Source organism: Asparagus officinalis, chromosome 7 (assembly GCF_001876935.1).
Source record: "Asparagus officinalis chromosome 7, Aspof.V1, whole genome shotgun sequence".
In the NCBI taxonomy this organism is placed as follows: domain Eukaryota; kingdom Viridiplantae; phylum Streptophyta; class Magnoliopsida; order Asparagales; family Asparagaceae; genus Asparagus; species Asparagus officinalis.
The window spans coordinates 149,889,011-149,909,325 of record NC_033800.1 but is presented as its reverse complement, the minus strand read 5'-3'; the positions used below and the strand labels follow the sequence as shown (position 1 = coordinate 149,909,325).

Sequence of the window (20,315 nt, the reverse complement as noted above, 5' to 3'; positions counted from 1 at the left end):
ATCTCTGCAGAAACCCTAACCCTAATCACCGAATTCGAAGCACAGATTTAGGGTTTTTCTTCGATTCCGTCTCACGATTCAGTCCATGGGCTTAGATGTATAAGGTTTGATTTTTGTCTCCTTCCTGTTTTAATCTCAATCTCAATCTCAATTCTAGGGCTAGGGTTTCCAACTTTGAGCTCATTCTTCTAGATTTACACAGAAGAAAGAGAATCTCGGTCCGGTTCCTTCGAATAAGCGGGCAAAGATAGCCGACCCTCCGATGGTGGGCCCCAATGTCAGCTCCCGCGGCCGCCAGGCCCTCTCGAACGCGAACGGGCTACCGCGGGATCTGATGCGAATGCGATCGAGTTCAATTCGAGAGAAGATGTGGAGAGGGTTTTGAATGAGAAAATGAAGGGAAAGAATAAAAATGATTATAAGGTAATTCTATGAAAAAAATTGGCTCCTTATGGTTATTGCTTAGTGTTGGAATTTTTCTTCTTCTTTTCATTAGTATTTTTATATTAGTTTTATTGAGAAAAAGGGTGTGACGATTGAGTACGAAAGAAAGATGAAAACTTTATCCACTCATTTCGTCCAAGTTTATGTTTCTCAGATTCTTTTTTTTATGTATATTGTCAGTTTTGTTCTCATTGGATGTTTTGCCTTTGTGAGAAATCCTTTGAGTTCGGTAACCAGGATGAGGGATAATTGAGGATGCCTATTTGTTTTGATTTTAGGGTAAGAGTGAGCAAATGAGTGAATATATCAAAAAGCTAAGGACTTGCATTAGATGGTTAATTGAAAGGGAAGATGGGAACTTGATGGAGCAAGAGAAAATACGGAGTATGCTCGAATCAGAAGAGAAAAGGCATGCTGACAACGGTAATTCCTACAACCATATTTTTTTCCTTGAATGTTTTGGTGAATCATACCTGATACCTGTATCAAGGCTTCAATACTATGTTGTGAATAATCGTATCTGTATCAATGATTCAATTCTATGTTGTGAATAATTGTGCAGAGGCAAAATTGAAGGGTGACATAGAAGGATTAAAGGCCAAAATCGAAGAGCTCCAGGGACAGCATGAATCTATGCAAGAGCTTTTCAGAAAGGAGGAATTTGACAAGAATGTTAGTGACTTTAAAGCTCTATTTCTTTCTAATTCTCTTGCAGAAGGGTTTCGTACTTATGTCGACCTTTGAATAATGCAGGCGGCAATTAAATCTTATGAGGAAGAAAAGGCTGTTAGGATCGCTGCTGAGAAAACTAGGGACGCACTTTCTGAAGAGCTCGTCAAGGCTGGACAAGAGGCAAAGCATCTGGATGATCAAGTAATTGCTTAGTTTATTATCTGGGTTTTGTAATTCTCGTTTGGGTAGTTCTACCTCAAATAGTGGTAATTTTCTGCTATTTTCTTATAGATTAAAGTACATGAAGCAACCAACAAGCGGTTACAAGAGTACAACACTAGCTTGCAGCAATACAATTGTACCCTTCAGGCTGAAGTGGCAAAGAATAGTGAAACAATATCAAAGCTGAATGAGGAGAAGAACAGTATGATGGGTACCATGACCAGTCTAAGAAACAACATGACTTCGATGAAGACTCAGTTGGATAATTATAGGGTGAAGACACTTATTTCCCTGGTTTTTTAATCTTGAAAATAAACATCTTACCATAATAAAAGTAAATAGATAAATAATTAAACCACTTATGTTATGGATATTTGACAATCTTACAATGTCCATTACGTTTGCATACTATGATTGACCTTATGGTATCAGTTATATTTGATGCGTGGTCAGTGGTAACTTAACATTGTATAAATTGGTTGTGAGTTTTTGAATATGACAGGTTGTGATATCAATTGAATTCATGCTATTAGTGGTGTCACCTATTACATTTGTACTTTGAAGTGGTGACTTCATCTATTTTTTTCGTTATTTTAACTTGTCAAAAGAAAATAAACACAGCTATTTCCATTTCTTTTAATGGAAACCATTCATGCACTTCTAGTTTTGTTTTTAAAATTTTTGTTATTTGCTTATTGATGATCATAACTCCTGTAGTATTTTGGTGTTCATGTGAATATATTATCAATCAAACATGTTATGCTACTTAATTAGCAGAAGTAGCAGTCATAAAATTTCCTTATATAAATTCTACAATCTATTAAACAAATTAACTGTGTGAAAAATGGTTATCTTCCACAACAAACACTGGAATAAATGAGACATCTTAGTTCTCTGGTTGACTTAAGCAAGTTGAGTTATTAAATTCAGAAAAATGTAAAGGTTTCTTCTACAGATAACTCATTTGTCTTTTCTTTTTTCCATGGCTTCTTAGATTGGAACTCTGTCTGTTGCTCCGTCTTGTGTGCTTGGATAGTATATTCTGAAAATTTTAAATTTCATCAAGCAAGATTTCATTCTAATCTCTGTGTATAGTTGTCCATTTTACTTGCTATTCAGATTTTCTGTAACACATAACAGCACATAGGCCATCATTGGCTTAAGCCTTAAATATTAATCTAGGTCCTCATTTGCTAAGTTTGTTACTATTCGTTTGACTTTCCAGTTTGCAAGCAAATTATACAATGTTAATGGATAGTATATTCTGAAAATTTTAAATTTTATCAAGCGAGAATTCATGCTGATCTCTGTATAGGTGTCCATTTTACTTTCCATTCAGGTTGACTGTAACACAACGGCACATATGTGATCACCATTGGCTTAAGCCTTAAATATCAATCTAGGTCCTCATTTGCTAAGTTTGTTATTATTCTTCTGACTTTCCATTGGATTCTTTTAAGCAAATTGTACAATGTGAATGCTCAGGCGCACTGTTCACTGAATACCTAATAATATTGAATATTTAAATTTATGTTTTGTTAAGTTGTTAAAAACAACATTCTATGTTTTCTTGTTTTTAATTGACATTCTATACATGTAAATAAAAAAATCAAGCTATTGCAGATTGTAAACCTGATGGCATCATTGCAGTATTTCAAGACTATTTCATGTGTATTCAGGATTCACTTGGTTGGATCTGAAGTGTAGTTATTTCGACTGATTTTATTATGTGCTATTAATGTCTAAACAGTTTAATTGAAGTTCGAGACCTTTAAAGTTTAACCTCCTTGCATAACTTGAACTTTTAATCACTAATGGGATAAGTGCTAGGGGATCTGATCTTTTTTCTCCAATATCACATGAACTCATTGTTTATAGTTTCTTACATTATTTGTTGCCTCAGTCTCTTCAGCACGAGGCTGGAAAGCAAAAGGAAGACTTAAAGAGGGAAGTGGATTCTCTTAGAAGTGACTTGCAGCTAATAAGAGATGACCGTGATACTCAACTAGCCCAAGTACAAAGTTTAGTTGTTGAAATAGCTAATCTCAGAGAACTCACTGGTAAATCTGCTACCGAGGTGGAGAAGACAATGACAAAAGCCAATGCGCTTGAGGTTTGTTACCCCAATTTCTTGTTTAGCTCCTTATTTCTTATATTTACAAGATTTTTTTATTATCTGCAGGAGACCTGCTCTTCTCAAAGGGAGAGAATACAAGCACTGCTTCAAGAGCTTGCAATTGCAAAGGAGAAATTGAAGGTTAACATATTTTGGGGGAAAAAACTTTGTTAGTTAGTTACTATCAAAACATTGCTTCAAGAGCTTGCCATGACCCTTTTCTCTCCTTTTTAGATGGCTGATTTGACAGCCACACAGACAATGACAGAGTATGAAGAGCAAAAGAGGACAACAAAAGATTTAGAAAATCGTCTTGCGGATGCAGAATATCAAATTGCAGAAGCAGAAAAGCTGCGTAAAGAATTGCACAATACTATATTGGTACTACACTGTCTGTATCACAATAGAGCTAAGAAAATACCATGTCACTGAACCGTTTATTTTGCAGGAGCTAAAAGGAAATATTCGAGTTTTTTGCAGAGTTCGACCTGCTTTGTCCGACAGTGATTCTAGCAGCTCAGATGGTGTAGTTGTTTCGTATCCCTTATCCACTGAACTTCGTGGGCGTGGTATTGACTTGATGCACAATGGTAATACAACTTTCTTGTTATTTCTTGATTGGATTCTTCAATGAAAAAAAACTTTAATGTGGAATAATTGGGCATTAGATGATTGTTATTCTTTTCTGTTAACAGCAAAAACTATTCCCTTTGCTTTTGATAAAGTCTTCAATCATGAAGCTTCTCAAGAAGATGTTTTTGTTGAAATCTCACAGTTAGTTCAGAGCGCACTTGACGGTTATAAGGTATTTTGCAGTCTTGTTCTTTTGACCATAATTTCAGGAGTATATTGGACATTCTATTTGTTGGCAGTTCATTTCTCTGTTTTATTTGTTCATCATTTTTCCTTGTCATTTCTTTGCTTTCCTTCATCTCGAATTTTTTTTCTTAATGCTTGTTCTAAATATATGACGCTCACTAGCAAAATTCAGCGTTTGTGCATACAAAAACATTTTTGGCAAGCTTTAGGTTTTTCTAAGTTTTCCACCTGCTATATATTCATCTTTGCCAAACAGCAATCTTACTGTTTTCTTTCTAATATTTTGTGGATTGGCTTACATACATTTTGTTGAATCTTAAAAGAAGTTTGTTGACCATTTAGCCATTTTAGATGTGCAGTTAGACTTTTGAACATGTTTATTACCTATGATTCATGTAGTCCAATGATGATGTCGAAAGACACACGTGCACAAATCTTGAAGCAACCAAATTGGAAAAGAGTTTTGAATTTTCTTCCAATAGTTAACGTAGATATGTTCTCTAGCTTATTTGTTATTATGCTAATCGCTAATTGAATGGAGTTTTGCTACTCTTTATGGCAGGTCTGTATCTTTGCTTATGGCCAAACAGGTTCGGGTAAAACATACACTATGATGGGTATGACCGACTCTCCTCAACAGAAGGGTCTAATACCGAGGTCCTTGGAACAAATTTTTCAAACAAGCCAATCTAAATTATCACAGGGTTGGAAATATAAAATGCAGGTGGCTTTTCTGTCGTTAAAGATCAACAGTATTGAAGCGGTGATAATCACAATTTAACTTTTTATGTAATTATTGCGCATCTTATTGCAGGCATCAATGTTGGAAATATATAATGAAACAATACGTGATTTATTATCATCTAATCGCTCAGGAGGCCTTGATGTCAAGCATGATACAAATGGGAACACATGTGTGCCTGGCCTTACTGTTGTTGATGTCTGCAGCATTAATGAAGTTTCCTATCTCTTACAACAGGCTGCACAAAGCAGGTTAATTTTCTTGATCATTCGACATAATTTCTTTGTGATGCAGGTCTTATAAGTTAGCTTATCTGAAAGTAATATCGTTTAATATGAATTATGATATTGTGATCTATTTAAGTAATATTTGTCCCGAAGATCTGTAATTGTGAATATATATTTTAAAGGTCACACTGTTTTGTGCTTTTTCCATCAATAATCATATTCTTTTCAAATATTTGAAATTCACGGATGGTTTATCTTGAAAGCTTTTGATAGGAAAGATAGGCTCTGAATTTATTTTATGTATTTGTTTATTTCTTCTTTGGTATGACATATTGTCCTATCTGTAACCTACGGGCGAGAGTTTCCAGTAGAATTCGAGTTATATTTGTCAGGAATGGCATGTAAGAGATACTTTGAGTTCATGTTATGGTTCACAAACCAGAGAAGGAATATTTCAAATAGTAATCTTCACTGCAAATATGGGCACATATTTGCTGTATGTGGTCCCTTTTGCCAGCAACACTTGGCAATTTGGCAATGCTATGCTAACTTGACTGCTTCCCCATCATGTGTAACCCATTCTCTCTGATTTTCTTTTGTCAATCAAGAAGTTTATTTTGAGAACGGCTATCTATCATTGACATTGCAGATCTGTTGGCAAAACCCATATGAATGAAGAGTCATCAAGAAGTCACTTCGTGTTCACTTTACGAATTTCTGGAGTAAATGAAGTGAGTCACGTCCCTCATTTCATTTGGTTGAAGAATTCTCTTTAATAATTTGCTCATGGATAAAATTTCTTTCCAGAACACAGACCAACAAGTGCAAGGAATACTAAACCTAATTGATCTTGCGGGAAGTGAGCGCCTTAGTAGAAGTGGTGCGACAGGCGACCGTCTCAAGGAAACTCAGGTGACTGTTCGTTTTATCTCAAGCTGTGTATTAATACCTTTACCTTTTCATTTAGGGCTAATTTCGGATAGACCCACTGTAGTTCTATAATTGCTGTTAAACCCCCTGAGTGAGATTTTAAAAAAAAAACTTGTTTAGTCTCAGAGGAAGAGAATTTTTTTTTGATAAGTAGACCTATTAAAAGAGTAGAAAGAATTCACTCATGGGTTCATCTACAACAATAGAACTACAAGGGACCTATCCGCAATTAGTCGGGTAGTACAGGGGGTTTCTGCAATTAACTCTTTCAGTTATCTAGCCTGTTAATTAACTTTCTATAGTGATTTGATTTTAGGCAATTAACAAAAGTTTGTCGTCTTTGAGGGACGTAATCTTTGCCATTGCAAATAGAAAAGAGCATGTTCCTTACCGAAATTCCAAGTTAACTCACCTTCTTCAGGTAGTGCTATTTATAGTTTATATATTTTATAGTAGAAATTTCTTGAAAAACATGTTATTCTCTTTCCATATCCTGAATTGAACTGCATTGTCTATAGTCATGCCTCGGTGGGGAGTCCAAAACTTTGATGTTTGTCAATATTTCCCCCGAAGCATCATCGTCTGGAGAGTCATTTTGTTCTCTTCAGTTCGCTACTGGTGTTAATTCATGTGAGATTGGTATTGCTCGACGACAAACCCAAATGCGTTCTTCAGATTCACGACTGAGTTACGGCTAGTCTTCCCTCCATGGACTCTTGGTAATTTAGAAAGTTGAATCGACTAATATTTCTTCCCTATTACTTGTATAGTGAGAACATAATTTTGTTGGAAACCAGCATTGTTTGTAACTTGGTAGTGGGGAGTACTGTTTATCATATTGTTTGTAACTTGAGAGAACCTAGGTGTTACCAGCTTCACAAGAGCGTGACCAGTGATTGTTGTATTTGTAACCTACATCCTTATTTCTTAGCAATCAACCATCCATCTATCTATTATAATCCAGCAAGGCACAGTATAATGCCTGTCTTTTGTTTTACCTGATTGAATGAATTTACTGTTTGGAGTTGTTTGTTTGATGTTTTGGGAACAAAATTAGTAGTTGAACTGTAAAAAAGAGTTTTCATAGCCTGATAACGATCTTGTAGTGTGGAATTAGTTTGACGAAGAGTGTTGGCGCACGCCAACAGCAGCCCTGATAACGATCGTTAGCCATCAACTGACGAGCTGTGTAAGCATCACCAAACACCCAAGCAGAGCTCCTCCTTCGTAGAATAATCGATCACCCGGCAATGTGAAGACTATAAGAACCCGTGTTCGAACCAAAGAGAAAGAAGAGGGAATCACGACGAAAGAGAGAACAAGAGCAAAGACGAGAGATTTACGTGATTCGAGTCCTCTTTATATCAGAAATTGTAGAGGTACAACATTACTTGTGTTCTTCGTAGAACCCACAAGAAATCATCTCTCAACACTCACCAAAATATCTCACTACCTATCTTTTACAAAATGCAACTCTCCTCAGACTTCTCACTTGATTTCTTTTCTTATTTGCTCTTTACCAATCTTTTACAGAATGCTACTCTCATTGGCTTAGTTCTACCCCGGATCTCATGAACAACTCTGTTTATAGAGTCAGAACACGGAATACGAAAGAATCCTCACTAGCCAATCTACACCAGATCTCAGTAACAACTATGTTTGTACAGTGAATGTAACGACATCATGGTCTTACTCTATTACATGCATAATAACGACACAAATGCAAACAACACAAGTTGATACTCTCCTCCCGTTTCGTTTTTTATATTATTTTAAAATAAGATATAAGTTCAAAATTCCTCTCCACCTTATTGTTCATATATCCGCATGATGTCATAGGCTCTTTTTTTATATTATTATCATTCCCAATTGACCGGCTTATCTTTTTGGAGGCAATCATTCATTAATCGCTTATCCAATATTTCTTGCTTTTAAAATAAGTGGGCCAAGGCCCATTTAGGCCCACACCATTATGTGCTCTCGGCATGTTTTGACGCGTGATCCCGCCCCCTCTCCGGCAGCCAATCTCAGCTTCGATTTCTGCATCAAAATCTAGGGTTAGGGGGGTTAGAATTAGGGTTTTCGGTGGAGATATATTTTTTTTTGAGATGGCGTCGCCTGAGAACTCAAATTGGGTCCTTGATTACCCACTGATCGACAGCATCTCAGTGACCGGCGGCGATTTTGGCGTCCCTGGAAACGGGTTCTTCTGGACCCCGCAAGGGATCAACTGTACTCCCAGCGCTAGGTGTTTTTTATTTTGATTCGAGTTGTTATTTTAAGTTATGTCCATTTTAGGGCTTCTGATATGCGAAAGATTGAAACTTTTTTTTGATTCGGTATCGAATTGATAAGCTTAGGCACAAGGTCAGTGATAGAAAGAGAGTATTTTTATATCAAATCAACGGAAAAAAAGAAGAACCCTTTAGCTGATTTACTCGAGACTGGTCTTTCAACCCTATACGACTGCGTGATGGATGTTGGTCAATTTAGGGGTATAGGTAGATTGCCTCCTTATGTTGGAAATGCATTTGGGTTTTGACATTACAGTATGTGAACTTTGAACGACTATAATGCGCCGTTTGATATGTGCTTTAATTTAAGATGGAAGAATTTACCCTATTTTGGTTTATATGGATCGTTGGCATGCCGTATTAAGTTCTCTCACGATATTGTAGAATACCATATGAGAAGTCATTTCTAATTTGCTGCAGAGCAGTGGCGGATCCAGGATTTCAAGGAAGTGGTGTCACCAACTAACATTTAACAAAATTTACAAACCTCTCTAACAAGTTTTAACATCTTGAAAGAGTTGTAATAGCATCACTAAGAAAACTATTAGCTGCATCATTCTCAGTATTTGTCACTAAAAAAATCTCAAGTCATCGTTACTCATTTTGTTCGGCAACTTACTCTGTCAAATTTACAACTTTCTCTCTTTCCAGTTTAGGAATTTCTTAAATTTATAACTAGAAAGAGTTTTGACAAACACTATGAGAACTGTAGGGGGATCGTTGTGAAATTTCCCCATAGATGAAAGCAAGTCCTCCTCATCTATATTCTATATCATAGAGAAACCGAGAAAGCCAAAGCAATTTCCATCAAGCTCTTCTCCCCAATTCTCCCTCTCTCAACATCCCAATGGAAACACCCCCCTCTCTTTCCAAACAATGTGGAAATGTGTGTAGAGGCTTCCTATATATTCAACTCACTCTTGCTGCCTCCTTTGGGTCCTCAATGTCATATGGAACACCTATGAGGAAGTGGTTTCATGTGACACCGCTTCCTCGTAGGCAGATCTGCCCTTGCTCCAGAGTGCTCTGCAATTCTTTACCAGGTTGAACTGTTGCATCCAATTGTAACCATCAGCATCGAAACTTTGCTATTTGATTGTTTGCCCCCCTATATTTATTCGTCTTGTTAGTTCTCTCTTCTGCCTCTCCATACCACATCTTTACCTCTTCCTGATATGATAAATTTGTGTTGTATCAGTATGGAAACTAGTGGCAACTCGGTGGATTCTGCTGTTCTTAAAGAACCAGGCTCTAAGAAACGGTTTGACTCCTCAGTTATGGCCTAGTACTTTGATTTTATGTTAATTTTGCTTGCGTCAAGTACTAACCGCTCTCACTTTTGTAGTGTCAAGTCTGTACCCAGCAGCAGGGAGAAAATGAGAAGGGATAGGTTGAATGACAAGTATGTTAACGTCTTTATGATCCTTCGCTTCATATTATGCTTCTGTCTCTTATATTGTGTTGCCATTTTCTTAACTGAAGGTTCATGGAGTTGGGCTCTATTCTGGAACCTGGAAATCCCAAAATGGATAAAGCAGCTATTTTGAGTGATGCTGTTAGGATGGTGACCCAGTTGCGTAGTGAAGCGCAAAAGCTGAAAGATTCTAATGAGAGTCTCCAGGAGAAGATCAAAGATTTGAAGGTCAGCATGCATGTTTTTTGTTATCTTGAGTTGTATTTTGCTTCATATCTGTTTGGTATGCCATTTGGAAAGTATAACAGCGTACTTCCAAGTTTTCAAGCATTAAAAGATGTGTAGGTGACCTTAGCATGTCCTTCATTCTGTGTTACTCATTCTCTATGAGCACCTATAGGTGAATTTGATACATGCACCAATTGATCACTCTCCTAGTTATGTGGTCTTACTTTCAGTTGTTTTTATTCTTAGCGCTTGAGGTGAGTGGTGCATATACACAGAATCTCGTGACATCAAGCCAATCAATCTAATTGTAAAATGATGTATGCCCTCCATCTTTGGCATAAGAACTGCACTTTTTCCTTGCATTTACCCTCAGCCAAAAAATCTCTTATGTTTACATTGCTCATATTGCTGTTCTGTCAACCTAATAAACAGAATGTTGTAGACATAAGAAATGTTTTTAGAAAACATATCATGGAGCCAAGGCAACTTGTGTATACTTTTGAGATATATCAAGTTGGTTAGCTGGAGCAGCTTAAGTGAATCTAATAGCTGGGCTGGTATATTCGTTATAGTCTCAAGCAGGTTGTTGATGTTATCCCTTGGGTGTGCCACGTGGATGAGATGGGGCATGTTATGCACGTGAAAAATTAAAAAATAGCCTTAAGGTTATTGGGTCAATATGATTAATGGGCACGAATAGAATTTATAAAGGGGATATTGTGAGGATGAAATTAAAATTAAAGGATTTCAATCCCAAGGACAAGTGTGCAAGCTGGATGTAATACTTTCGTATTGTATTTGTGGATGGTTTTAAATGAACATGTATTTAAGAAATGGACAGGACGTGATAAACTTATGTCTTAAGAATTAGGGATCAAAATAATTGAGCAATGAAAATATTATGACTGAAACTGAGGCCAAATTGATGAAGGAAAAAAGCTTCAGCTAACTGTGAACAAGAGAACATGAATAGGACAAATATTTCCAACATAAGTTGAGGACCTGGCTAGTATGTAAGGGAAGAGAAGAGCTGAAATAATTAGAAGACAAGGAGGAAAAATATTGATATAACTATGTCATTGAAGCAACTTTAACAATATAAAACCTTCAAAAGTTTCCTATTACTTAATAAGATAATTTGTTTTTACATGTTCTGTGCATCTTTCTAGACTCTCAGTTGGAAAAAAGATTTGCGATTTAATGGGCTATAACCTTAAATTTTTTTCAATATTCATTTGTTTCGATGCAACATCCAATAATTATGTGTACTTCAAAATTCACGATTTTCATGGACTATTATTACCCACAATTTTTAAATATTTCAAGTTTTATGCGCTATAACTCACAATTTTTGTCAATTTTCTTTTGTTTCAACCTAATGGCAAATAAGTTTTCTTTCTTAAACAATCACGATTTTTATGGCCTATAACCTGTGATGTTTGTCAATTTTTGTTTTTCAAATGAATGGAAATAAATATGCGTACTTCAAACTTTGTGATTTTCATGGGGCGATAACCTATGATTTTTCTTAATTTTCGTTCTTAAGACCATATGGAAAATAATTATGGATACTTCAAACTTCATGATTTTCGTGGACTATAACGCATGCTTTTTGTCTCTTTTGTTCATTTCGACCATTTAGCAATTAGTTGTGCCGACTTTAATATTTGCGATTTTCATGGGCTTTACACGTCTTTTGTCCGATTATTGTTCATTCGATCCAAACTCAATTTATTATGACTACTTCAAAATTCACGATTTTGGTGGGTTATAACCAACAATTTTGGCAATTTTTGTTTCTCATTCCAATGGCAAGTAATTATACATACTGTAGTTATCTCGAATCATGGGCTATGACCCACGATTCTAGTTTATATTCAATAATTTCGACCTAATTGAATTTAATTTTCTTTAATCAATATTCGTGATTTCCATGTGTTATAATCCACGATTTTTGTAACTTTTTGTTCTTCGATCGTATGACAATAAATGTGTACTTCAAAATTCGTGACTTTCATAGCTGTAGTCATTGATTTTTATCCATTTTGTTCGTTTCAACCATTTAACATTTTATTTTGCGAACTTCAATATTCGAGATTTTCATGGGTTATAACCTATGATTGTCTATTTTTGTTCATTCAACCCAATGACAATTAATTATGACTATAAAATTCACGATTTTGGTGTGTTATATAACCCATGATTTTGGCAATTTATGTTTCATATGTCCTAATGGCAAGTAATTATACGTACTTCAAAATTTGCAAACTTTGTAGGTTATAACCTAAAATTTTCGTCTATTTCGGATAGTTTTAGCCTGATGAAATTTAATTTCTTTCATAGTAAGTTCACAATTTTCGTGAGCTCTAACCCATGATTTTTTGTAAATTTTTGTTTTTCGACCTGATGGAAAATAACTATGCTAACTTCAAAATTCGTGACTTTCGTAAGCTATAGTCCATATTTTTCCATTTAGTTTATTTCAATCATTTAGCAAATAATTGTGCGAACTTCGGTATTAGCAATTTGCAAGGGTCATAACTCGCAATTTTCGTCCATTATCACATAAGTACAATTAATTGTGGCTACTTCATAATTTGCAATTTTGATGGACTAAAAACCCAAGATTTTGGCATTATATATTCAATTCATCCCAATCTCATGTAATTTTGCGTACTTAAAGATTCTCAATTTTCATGGGAATAACCCACGATTTTAGTCTATTCTCAATAGTTTTGGTCAGATGGAATTAAATTTTGTTCATCGAAAATTTATGATTTTCATGTGCTGTAGCCATGGAAAATTATGCGTACTTGAAAATTCATGACTTTCATAAGCTATAGTCCATGATCTTTATTCATTTTGTTTGTTTCGACCATATAACAAGTGAATTTTAATATTTGCGATTTTCATGATTTGTTGTGATTTTTGTTGATTATCATTAATTTAACCCAATTACAATCAAATTTGACTACAAAATTTTCTATTTTCATGGGTTATGACCCATGATTTTTGTCCATTTTCTTCGTTTTGATTATTTAGTAATTAATTGTGTGAACTTCACTAAGCGTAATTTTCATTGGTTATAACCCGTGATTTTGTCCTTTATCATTCATTTGATCTAGTGACATAGTGGCCGAGCCAGGAATTTTGGCAAGAGGGGTCAAAAAATAATCAAACATGAGAACATATAATTTTTTAGCACAATTGATTAGTATCCAAACATCATTATACAATAAGACATTCAAAATCATACTTCCAATTATAATATGAGATTAATGAGTGTCCTATGTCAAGAAGGGGATTTCCTCCTTGAAAATGATGTGGCATAATTCCCACCATGTGAATAAAGTAGGAGAGAATATCACATGGTGGGGATTGTGCCACATCATTTTCAAGGAGAAAATCCCCTCCTATGACAATGATACCCATTATTCTCTTATAATATATTGTTTAAAATAGCATTGACTAGACATTCATTCATGTAATCATCTCCCATTCGGTTTCGAAGATCATTCTTAATAACAAGAAGAAACAATTCACACTTAGAATAAACTAGCTTAGATATCCATTAAAGTTAATAAACAACATTAAACAAGAGAAAGTTAAGAAATTTTCTTTTGATATTTTGTATGTTTTAACGAAAACAAACTGATCATGTAAAAGTGACAAGCCTTCCTTTCTCCTAGAGAAACTTATCCCATTTGAGGCATTAGAACAAAACAAAATCAAGCCCTAATTTGATGAAAACTCACTCCCAATTGTAATTCTTATGAGTGGTTGAGCTGTGGCAAAAGAGGGCTAGGGTTTTCGAGGGTCGAAGTGGCTGGAGATCTAGGGTTTGCAGTGGGCGAGACAAGGGTTGGAGCACAGTGGAGGTCAGGGTGGAGTTTGGACGTCCGACAAAAGGGAAATCTGAGGGATCAAGGTTTTTGAGAGGGATTTGAGAATGGTTGAGGAAGGTTGCAATCGCTAGATGAAGCAATCTGTTTGTGGAAATAAGATAGAAACCTAGAGAATTGAGGGCTTTACACTTTAACATTTGTAGTCATACAAAATTGCCATATATGCAGCATACCCCCTATTTGTTTTTCTATTTCCAGGGGTGGGGGCAGAGACCCAAAGGACCCACGGTACCTCCGCCCCTGTAATGACAATTAATAATAACTGCTTTATAATTTGCTATTCTAGTGAGTTATAACCCACAATTTTGGCATTTTATGTTCGATTATTCATGGTGACAAGCTATTTACATACTTGAAAATTCGCAATGTTCATAGGTTTACCAATGATTTTAGTTTATGTTTGATAGTTTTCGTTTGATGGAATAAAGTTTTCTGTCATCGAAAATTTGCGATTTTCATTGGCTCTAACCCGCTCTTTTTGTAAATTTTTGTCCTTTGACCCAACGAAAAATACTCATGCAAACTTCAAATCTTCTGACTTTCATAGGCTATAGGTCTTGATTTTTGTCCATTTTGTTCGTTTCGACCATTTAGCCTTTAATTGTGTGAACTTCAATATTCACAATTTTAAGGGTTAGAACCAACAATTTTTGTCCATTATTGTCCATTGGAACTATTAATAGTTAATTATGATTATATAATTTACAAATTTAATGAACTGAAAGGATTTTGGCATTTTGTGTTCAATTTGTCCTAATAGCAATTAATTATATGTATTTCAAAATTCACGATTTTCATTAGCTATAACATATGCTTGTCTATTCTCGATAGTCGACTTTGGAATTAAATTTTTCTTTCATTGAAAATTTGTAATTTTCTGGGCTATAACCCATGATTTTTGTAATTTTTGCTCTCTGACCCGATGAATTTTTTCCATTTTGTTTGTCTTACCATTAGGCAGTTGAATGTGCGAACTGCAATATTCGCGATTTTCATGGGTTATAACCATGATTTTTCCTCCGTTGTTTATTTGATCCAATAATAATTAATTTTTACTGCTTCATAATTTGCAACTCTAGTGGATTATAGCCTACGATTTTGGCATTTTATGTTCGATACATCCTAATAGCAAGTAATTATACATGCTTTTTAAAATTTGCTATTTCCATGGGCTATAACCCACTATTTAGTCTGTTTTTAAGAGTTTCGACTGATTAAATTTTCTTTCATTGAAAATTTACGATTTTCATGAGCTAACCCATGATTTTTATAATTTTTTTCTTCAAATCGTTGGAAAGTAATTCACGATTTTCATGCGCTATAATTCACAATAATTTGTAAATTTTTGTTCAACCTTATGGAAAATATTTATGCGTACTTTAAAAATCTTGAATTTCATTTTCTATAATCTTTTAGTCCATAAATTTTGTTTATTTTGTTTGTTTTGACTGTTAGTTCTATGCTCACCACTTTTATGGGTTATAACCCGCGATTTTTTTAGTTCTTTTGACCATATAACAATTAATTATGATGACTTCAAAATTCACGGTTTTGGTTATAACCCACGATTTTGGCATTTTATGTTGGAATCGTCCTAATGGCAAGTAATTATGTGTACTTTAAAAATTGTGATTTTCATAGGCTATAACCAATGATTTTAGTCTACTTTCAATAGTTTAAGCCTGATGGAATTAAATCTTTCGTTGAAAATTCATGATTTTTTAGGCTATAAGCCATGATGTTTGTAAATTGTTCTTCAAGCTGATGGAAAATATTATGCAAACTTTAAAATTCGTGAGTGTCGTAGGCTATTGCCCGTGATTTTTGTCCATTTTGTTTGTTTCAAACATTTAGTAAATTGCGTGAACTTCAATATTTGCGATTTCAAGGATTATAAACCATGATTTTTGTCTATTATTGTTCAATTGACCCAATGACAATTATCATAATTTGCAAATGCGATGGGATTTACCCACGATTTTTGCATTTTATGTTTAATTCGTCCAAATTACAAATAATTATTTGTAACAAAATTCATGATTTTCAAGGGCTATAGTCTATGATTCTAGACTATTTTTGATAGTTTCAGCTAGATGGAATTAAGTTTTCTTTTTTTGAAAGTTTACAATTACCATGGAATAACCTACGATGTAAATTTCTGTTCTTCGATCTGGTGGAAAATAATTCACTATTTTTGTGGGCTATAACCAATGTTTTTTTGTAAATTTTTGTTTTTCGACCAATGGGAAATAATTTTACATATATCAAAATTCATAGCTTTCGTAGGGTATAGTCCACAGTTTTTGTTCATTTTTGTTTCGACCATTTAGCAATTAATTATGCGAACTTCATTGTTCATGAAAAATATTCATGACTTTCATTGGTTACGACCCGCGATTTATGTCCGTTATCGTGCATTCAACTAAATGATAATTAATTATGACTATTTCATAGTTCGCGATTTTCAAGGGTTATAACCCATGATTTTGTCATTTAATGTTTGATTTGTTCCAACAATAAGTAATCTATGTTACGTGGGTACTTCTAATCTAAAGCTATACAGGTACCGGACGTGACCGTACCCAAACTCCTTGGACACTCCTCGCATAAATGCATGCATTTATTTGGGCATGTACTCAATTATACAATAGATTTTAATTTAAAACATTTGTCATACATATTTGGGACATATATCCTACACTTGACACCCAATTCTTGAAACTCATTTGACACAGGTTAGGTTTCAAATTATATCTTTGACATAGGTTACGTTTTAAATTATATCTTTAAGTGACGTTTGGATGTCTAGTTAAAAAACTAGTGGTTTTTCACTTTATAATCCACATAATAAAAGAAACATAAAATTGTTATATAGGACTTTTATTCTCATCCTTGATCTCATACAAATTATTAATTTGAATATATAATATATTTGTGTATAAATATTTATAGTCGTGTTCCCGTACCCTACAGTGTACAAATTTGCTGTATCCCTTACCTGTGCCAACATCTGTACCCGTACCCATGCAGCATAGCAATTACTTGTAAATACTTAAAAATTTCGTGATTTCTGCACACTTTGACCTGTGATTTTAATCTATTTCGAATCTTCAATAGTTTCGGCCAAATGAAATTAAATATTCTTTCATAGAAAATTCACGATTTTCATGGGTTATGGCCTGATGTTTGTAAATCTTTGTTTGACTTCGTGGAAAATAACTATGCAAATATCAAAATTCGTGATTTTTGGAAGCTTGTAGTCCATGATTTTTTTCTATGTTGTTCGTTTCGACTATTTAGCAATTACTTGTGCGAACTTCAAAGTTTGTGTTTTTCAAGGGTCAGTCGCTCTTTTTGTCCATTATCGTTCATTCGACCCAATGATAGTTAATTATGACTAGTTCATAATTTGTAATTTTGGTAGACTATAACCCAATATTTTGGCATTCTATATACAATTCGTCCCTATAGCAAGTAATTGTACGTACTTCAAAATTCGCGATTATCATGGGCTAAAATGCACAATTTTAGTCTATTTTTGATAAATTTGAATTAATAGAATTAAATTTTTTCACATTGAAAATTTGTGATTTCCATGGGCTATAGCACATGAGCTCGGTAAATCTTTGTTTGCGACCTGGTGGAAAATAATTCGCGATTTTCATGGACTATAACTTACGAGTTTTGTAAATTTTATTCATTGACCCGATGGAAAATAATTATGCTTTAAAGTTCATGACTTTCATCCATGATTTTTGTCCAGTTTGTTCGTTTCAACTATTTAGCAATTAATTATGCAAACTTCATTGTTCGCGATTTTCATTGGTTATAACCCACGATATTTAGCTATTATCATTCATTCGACCCAATGACAATTAATTATGTTTGCTTTATAATCTGCAATTCATAGGTTATAACCCACGATTGTTGTATTTTATGTTCGATTTGTCCCAATAAGAAGTGATTATACGCACAACATAATTCGCGATTTTCATAGGTTGTAATTGACGATTTTAGTCTATTTTCAATAGTTTCGGCCTAATGAAATTAAACTTTCTTTCATAAAAAATTCATGATTTTCATAGGCTATAACCCATGATTTTCCTAGTCCATAATTTTTATTCATTTGATTCGTTTCGACCATTTACAAAAAAAAATCATGATTTTCATAGGCTATACCCCATATTTTGATTAACTGGACATTGGTAGATGGCAAACAGATATCCTTGTGACTTTGTGCTTTTGGAATCAGAATTTTAAGGCCTTTTGGCCTTTTTAGGTTATATTTCATTTATCTTTTTTGTGGACGCTTGTTGTGTAGGCGCAGAATATTTTGAACTGAGATATTGGGAATTGTTAACTTTTATTGCAAAATCAACGTGGCTTTAGTTTTGTTTTTTCATTGGGAAAGTAACCAAGAGTCACTGTTTATGCTTTCTGTAGTGCAGTATAGTGACGTTCATTGCACAATATTTGGTTGTCATATTTTATGAACGGATTAGGAAGCGAAAGCAAGTGTCCTTGCCTACTGTTACGAATTGGTTTCCCCAAACTGTTTTACATGGTAAGCATATTATGAATTTCTCCATGCTATTATTTATCTCTTTCTCATCTAGGAAGCATGAATATATATGAACATGCATCGTATGACATTGACAGAAAATTCTTAACACATGCCATGAAGTATTGTGGATTATACAGACAGTGAATATGGACACAAACTAACCTGTGTTCACAAATAGCACTGTCCTTGCTACACAAATTCTCATACATGCTCGTCTATAAATTTTGACCTTGCTAAGCTTTATATAATTTTTATTAACCTTTTAATTATTGCAGTCTGAGAAGAATGAACTCCGTGATGAGAAGCTAAGACTAAAGCAAGAAAAAGAGAATCTAGAGCAGCAAATCAAATTGTTGAACTCTCGCCCAAGCTTCATGCCTCAGCCTTCTGTAATACCAACAGCTTTCGCAGCCCAAAGCCAAGGAGGAGGGCACAAGATGATGATGCCTGTCATTGGCTATCCTGGATATCCAATGTGGCAGTTCATGCCACCTGCAGATGTTGACACCTCGCAGGATGCCGAGTCATGCCCTCCTGTTGCTTAAGCCAAAAGAAATCAATAGGTGGCTTCTATGAATCTATTACTTGCTTCTTTCTCCCCTCAAATCATTTGGCATTGTTACTGGACTTAGCTTTTAACACTCTGTTTTATCATTAAACTTGGCTAGTTTAATTGTTCTGTATTAGTAGCTGGTGACTGCCGTTCGTATTTGATTGTAAATTTCAATAAACAGATCCAGCTTTTCATGTAATTGTTAATAAGTGATAAGCATGGGGATCTCTTATCCCCAATTTAATAACGTGATAGCTTTACTGATTCTTTGTCTCATGGAAAATTTTGAGAGGTAAAGTTGTCAATTGTGTAGTCTGTGTTCATTCAGTGTCGGTAAAAATGTTGATTCCGTTGCCTTGTGATTGTTAATTGATATTAAGAGTATCCAACTTATTGCCCGCCATTCTAAACTATATGGGCTCTGCCGAAAATTTGGGTTAACGGCTTTGCTGTTGTTGGAGTGTTGTATTTGTTACTAAGCTATAATCTCTGGCTGCTAGTAGAACTTTGTTTTTTTACTTTTTATTCCTGAGTTTAATGTGGCAAATATATTTTGTTCTGTGCCATTATTTTTGTTAATTTCATGTATTTGATCTTTAAGGAACCTATAAACATCCAATTTATTTGCTTTACAGAATCGAAGAATGAAGAAAGAAAACTGCTGCTGGTTTGCATATTTCGTATCAAAAGCACAGGTACAATAAGTTTATTCATCCACAAGAAAACCATAACAATCAGTCTGGTTCTCAGAGCACCAAAGCTGTCATCATGCTTGTTGTGATGCCCAGTTTGTCACCGGACTGAAGCAGTTACCTGCTGATGGTTGTGCTATAGGAACTGTTTCAGTCAGGGTTGAATCTGGCACCACCGCTGATACGCCCTGCGCCATAATGCGTGCCAATGGCGAAGAATCACCAGTCAACTGCGCACTTTGAAGAGCTCCAGAATTGACTGTTGGCGGCCCAAGCTCTGCAGGCACAGTGTTAATCTCCACCTTCATCCCGCTGCTGCAATGCCCTTCAACTCCACAGATGAAGTATCTCTTACCCGGTAGAGGATAACTTGATGACTGTATTCCCATCAGTGTGACTATTTATCGAACCGGTAATTGAGCAGGCATCATAGTCGGCCTTGGATACTTCCACGACAGAGTGGAAAGGTCCATAGGAGAAAGCTGCAAAATGT

The 20,315-nt window shown here is 34.9% G+C and overlaps 2 protein-coding genes and 2 long non-coding RNA genes across 4 annotated transcripts in view; all 4 read left to right on the top strand.

Annotated features, from left to right (window-relative positions):
• LOC109848679 (kinesin-like protein KIN-14N) lies at window positions 325-7,169 on the top strand. The gene is made up of 16 exons (XM_020418310.1): window positions 325-423; window positions 723-867; window positions 1,007-1,116; window positions 1,198-1,317; window positions 1,408-1,611; window positions 3,242-3,451; window positions 3,521-3,595; window positions 3,689-3,835; window positions 3,903-4,044; window positions 4,150-4,259; window positions 4,836-4,997; window positions 5,088-5,266; window positions 5,892-5,973; window positions 6,050-6,154; window positions 6,489-6,593; window positions 6,691-7,169. The coding sequence occupies exons 1-16, from the start codon at window positions 394-396 to the stop codon at window positions 6,868-6,870; spliced, it is 2,106 nt and encodes a 701-aa protein (XP_020273899.1). The 5' UTR covers window positions 325-393; the 3' UTR covers window positions 6,871-7,169.
• On the top strand, window positions 8,100-9,833 carry LOC109848564. The gene is made up of 3 exons (XR_002248840.1): window positions 8,100-8,420; window positions 9,665-9,727; window positions 9,812-9,833. It is a non-coding gene; the product is annotated as an uncharacterized LOC109848564 (long non-coding RNA).
• LOC109848563 (transcription factor ILR3-like) lies at window positions 9,828-19,403 on the top strand. The gene is made up of 3 exons (XM_020418117.1): window positions 9,828-9,868; window positions 9,949-10,108; window positions 18,853-19,403. The coding sequence occupies exons 1-3, from the start codon at window positions 9,843-9,845 to the stop codon at window positions 19,120-19,122; spliced, it is 456 nt and encodes a 151-aa protein (XP_020273706.1). The 5' UTR covers window positions 9,828-9,842; the 3' UTR covers window positions 19,123-19,403.
• LOC109849919 overlaps window positions 19,770-20,315 on the top strand; it is an 11,888-nt gene continuing 11,342 nt past the window's right edge. The window contains exon 1 of the long non-coding RNA XR_002249266.1: window positions 19,770-20,180. This is a non-coding gene — a long non-coding RNA (uncharacterized LOC109849919). The remainder of the gene's footprint in view (window positions 20,181-20,315) is intronic.

Coding starts and splice junctions, on each gene's coding strand:
- LOC109848679 (XM_020418310.1), top strand. CDS start 394: ATGAAGGGAAAGAATAAAAATGATTATAAG. Junction 3,452..3,520: donor CAAAAGCCAATGCGCTTGAG/GTTTGTTACCCC, acceptor TATTATCTGCAG/GAGACCTGCTCTTCTCAAAG. Junction 3,836..3,902: donor AATTGCACAATACTATATTG/GTACTACACTGT, acceptor TTTATTTTGCAG/GAGCTAAAAGGAAATATTCG.
- LOC109848563 (XM_020418117.1), top strand. CDS start 9,843: ATGAGAAGGGATAGGTTGAATGACAA. Junction 9,869..9,948: donor AGGGATAGGTTGAATGACAA/GTATGTTAACGT, acceptor TCTTAACTGAAG/GTTCATGGAGTTGGGCTCTA. Junction 10,109..18,852: donor AGAAGATCAAAGATTTGAAG/GTCAGCATGCAT, acceptor TAATTATTGCAG/TCTGAGAAGAATGAACTCCG.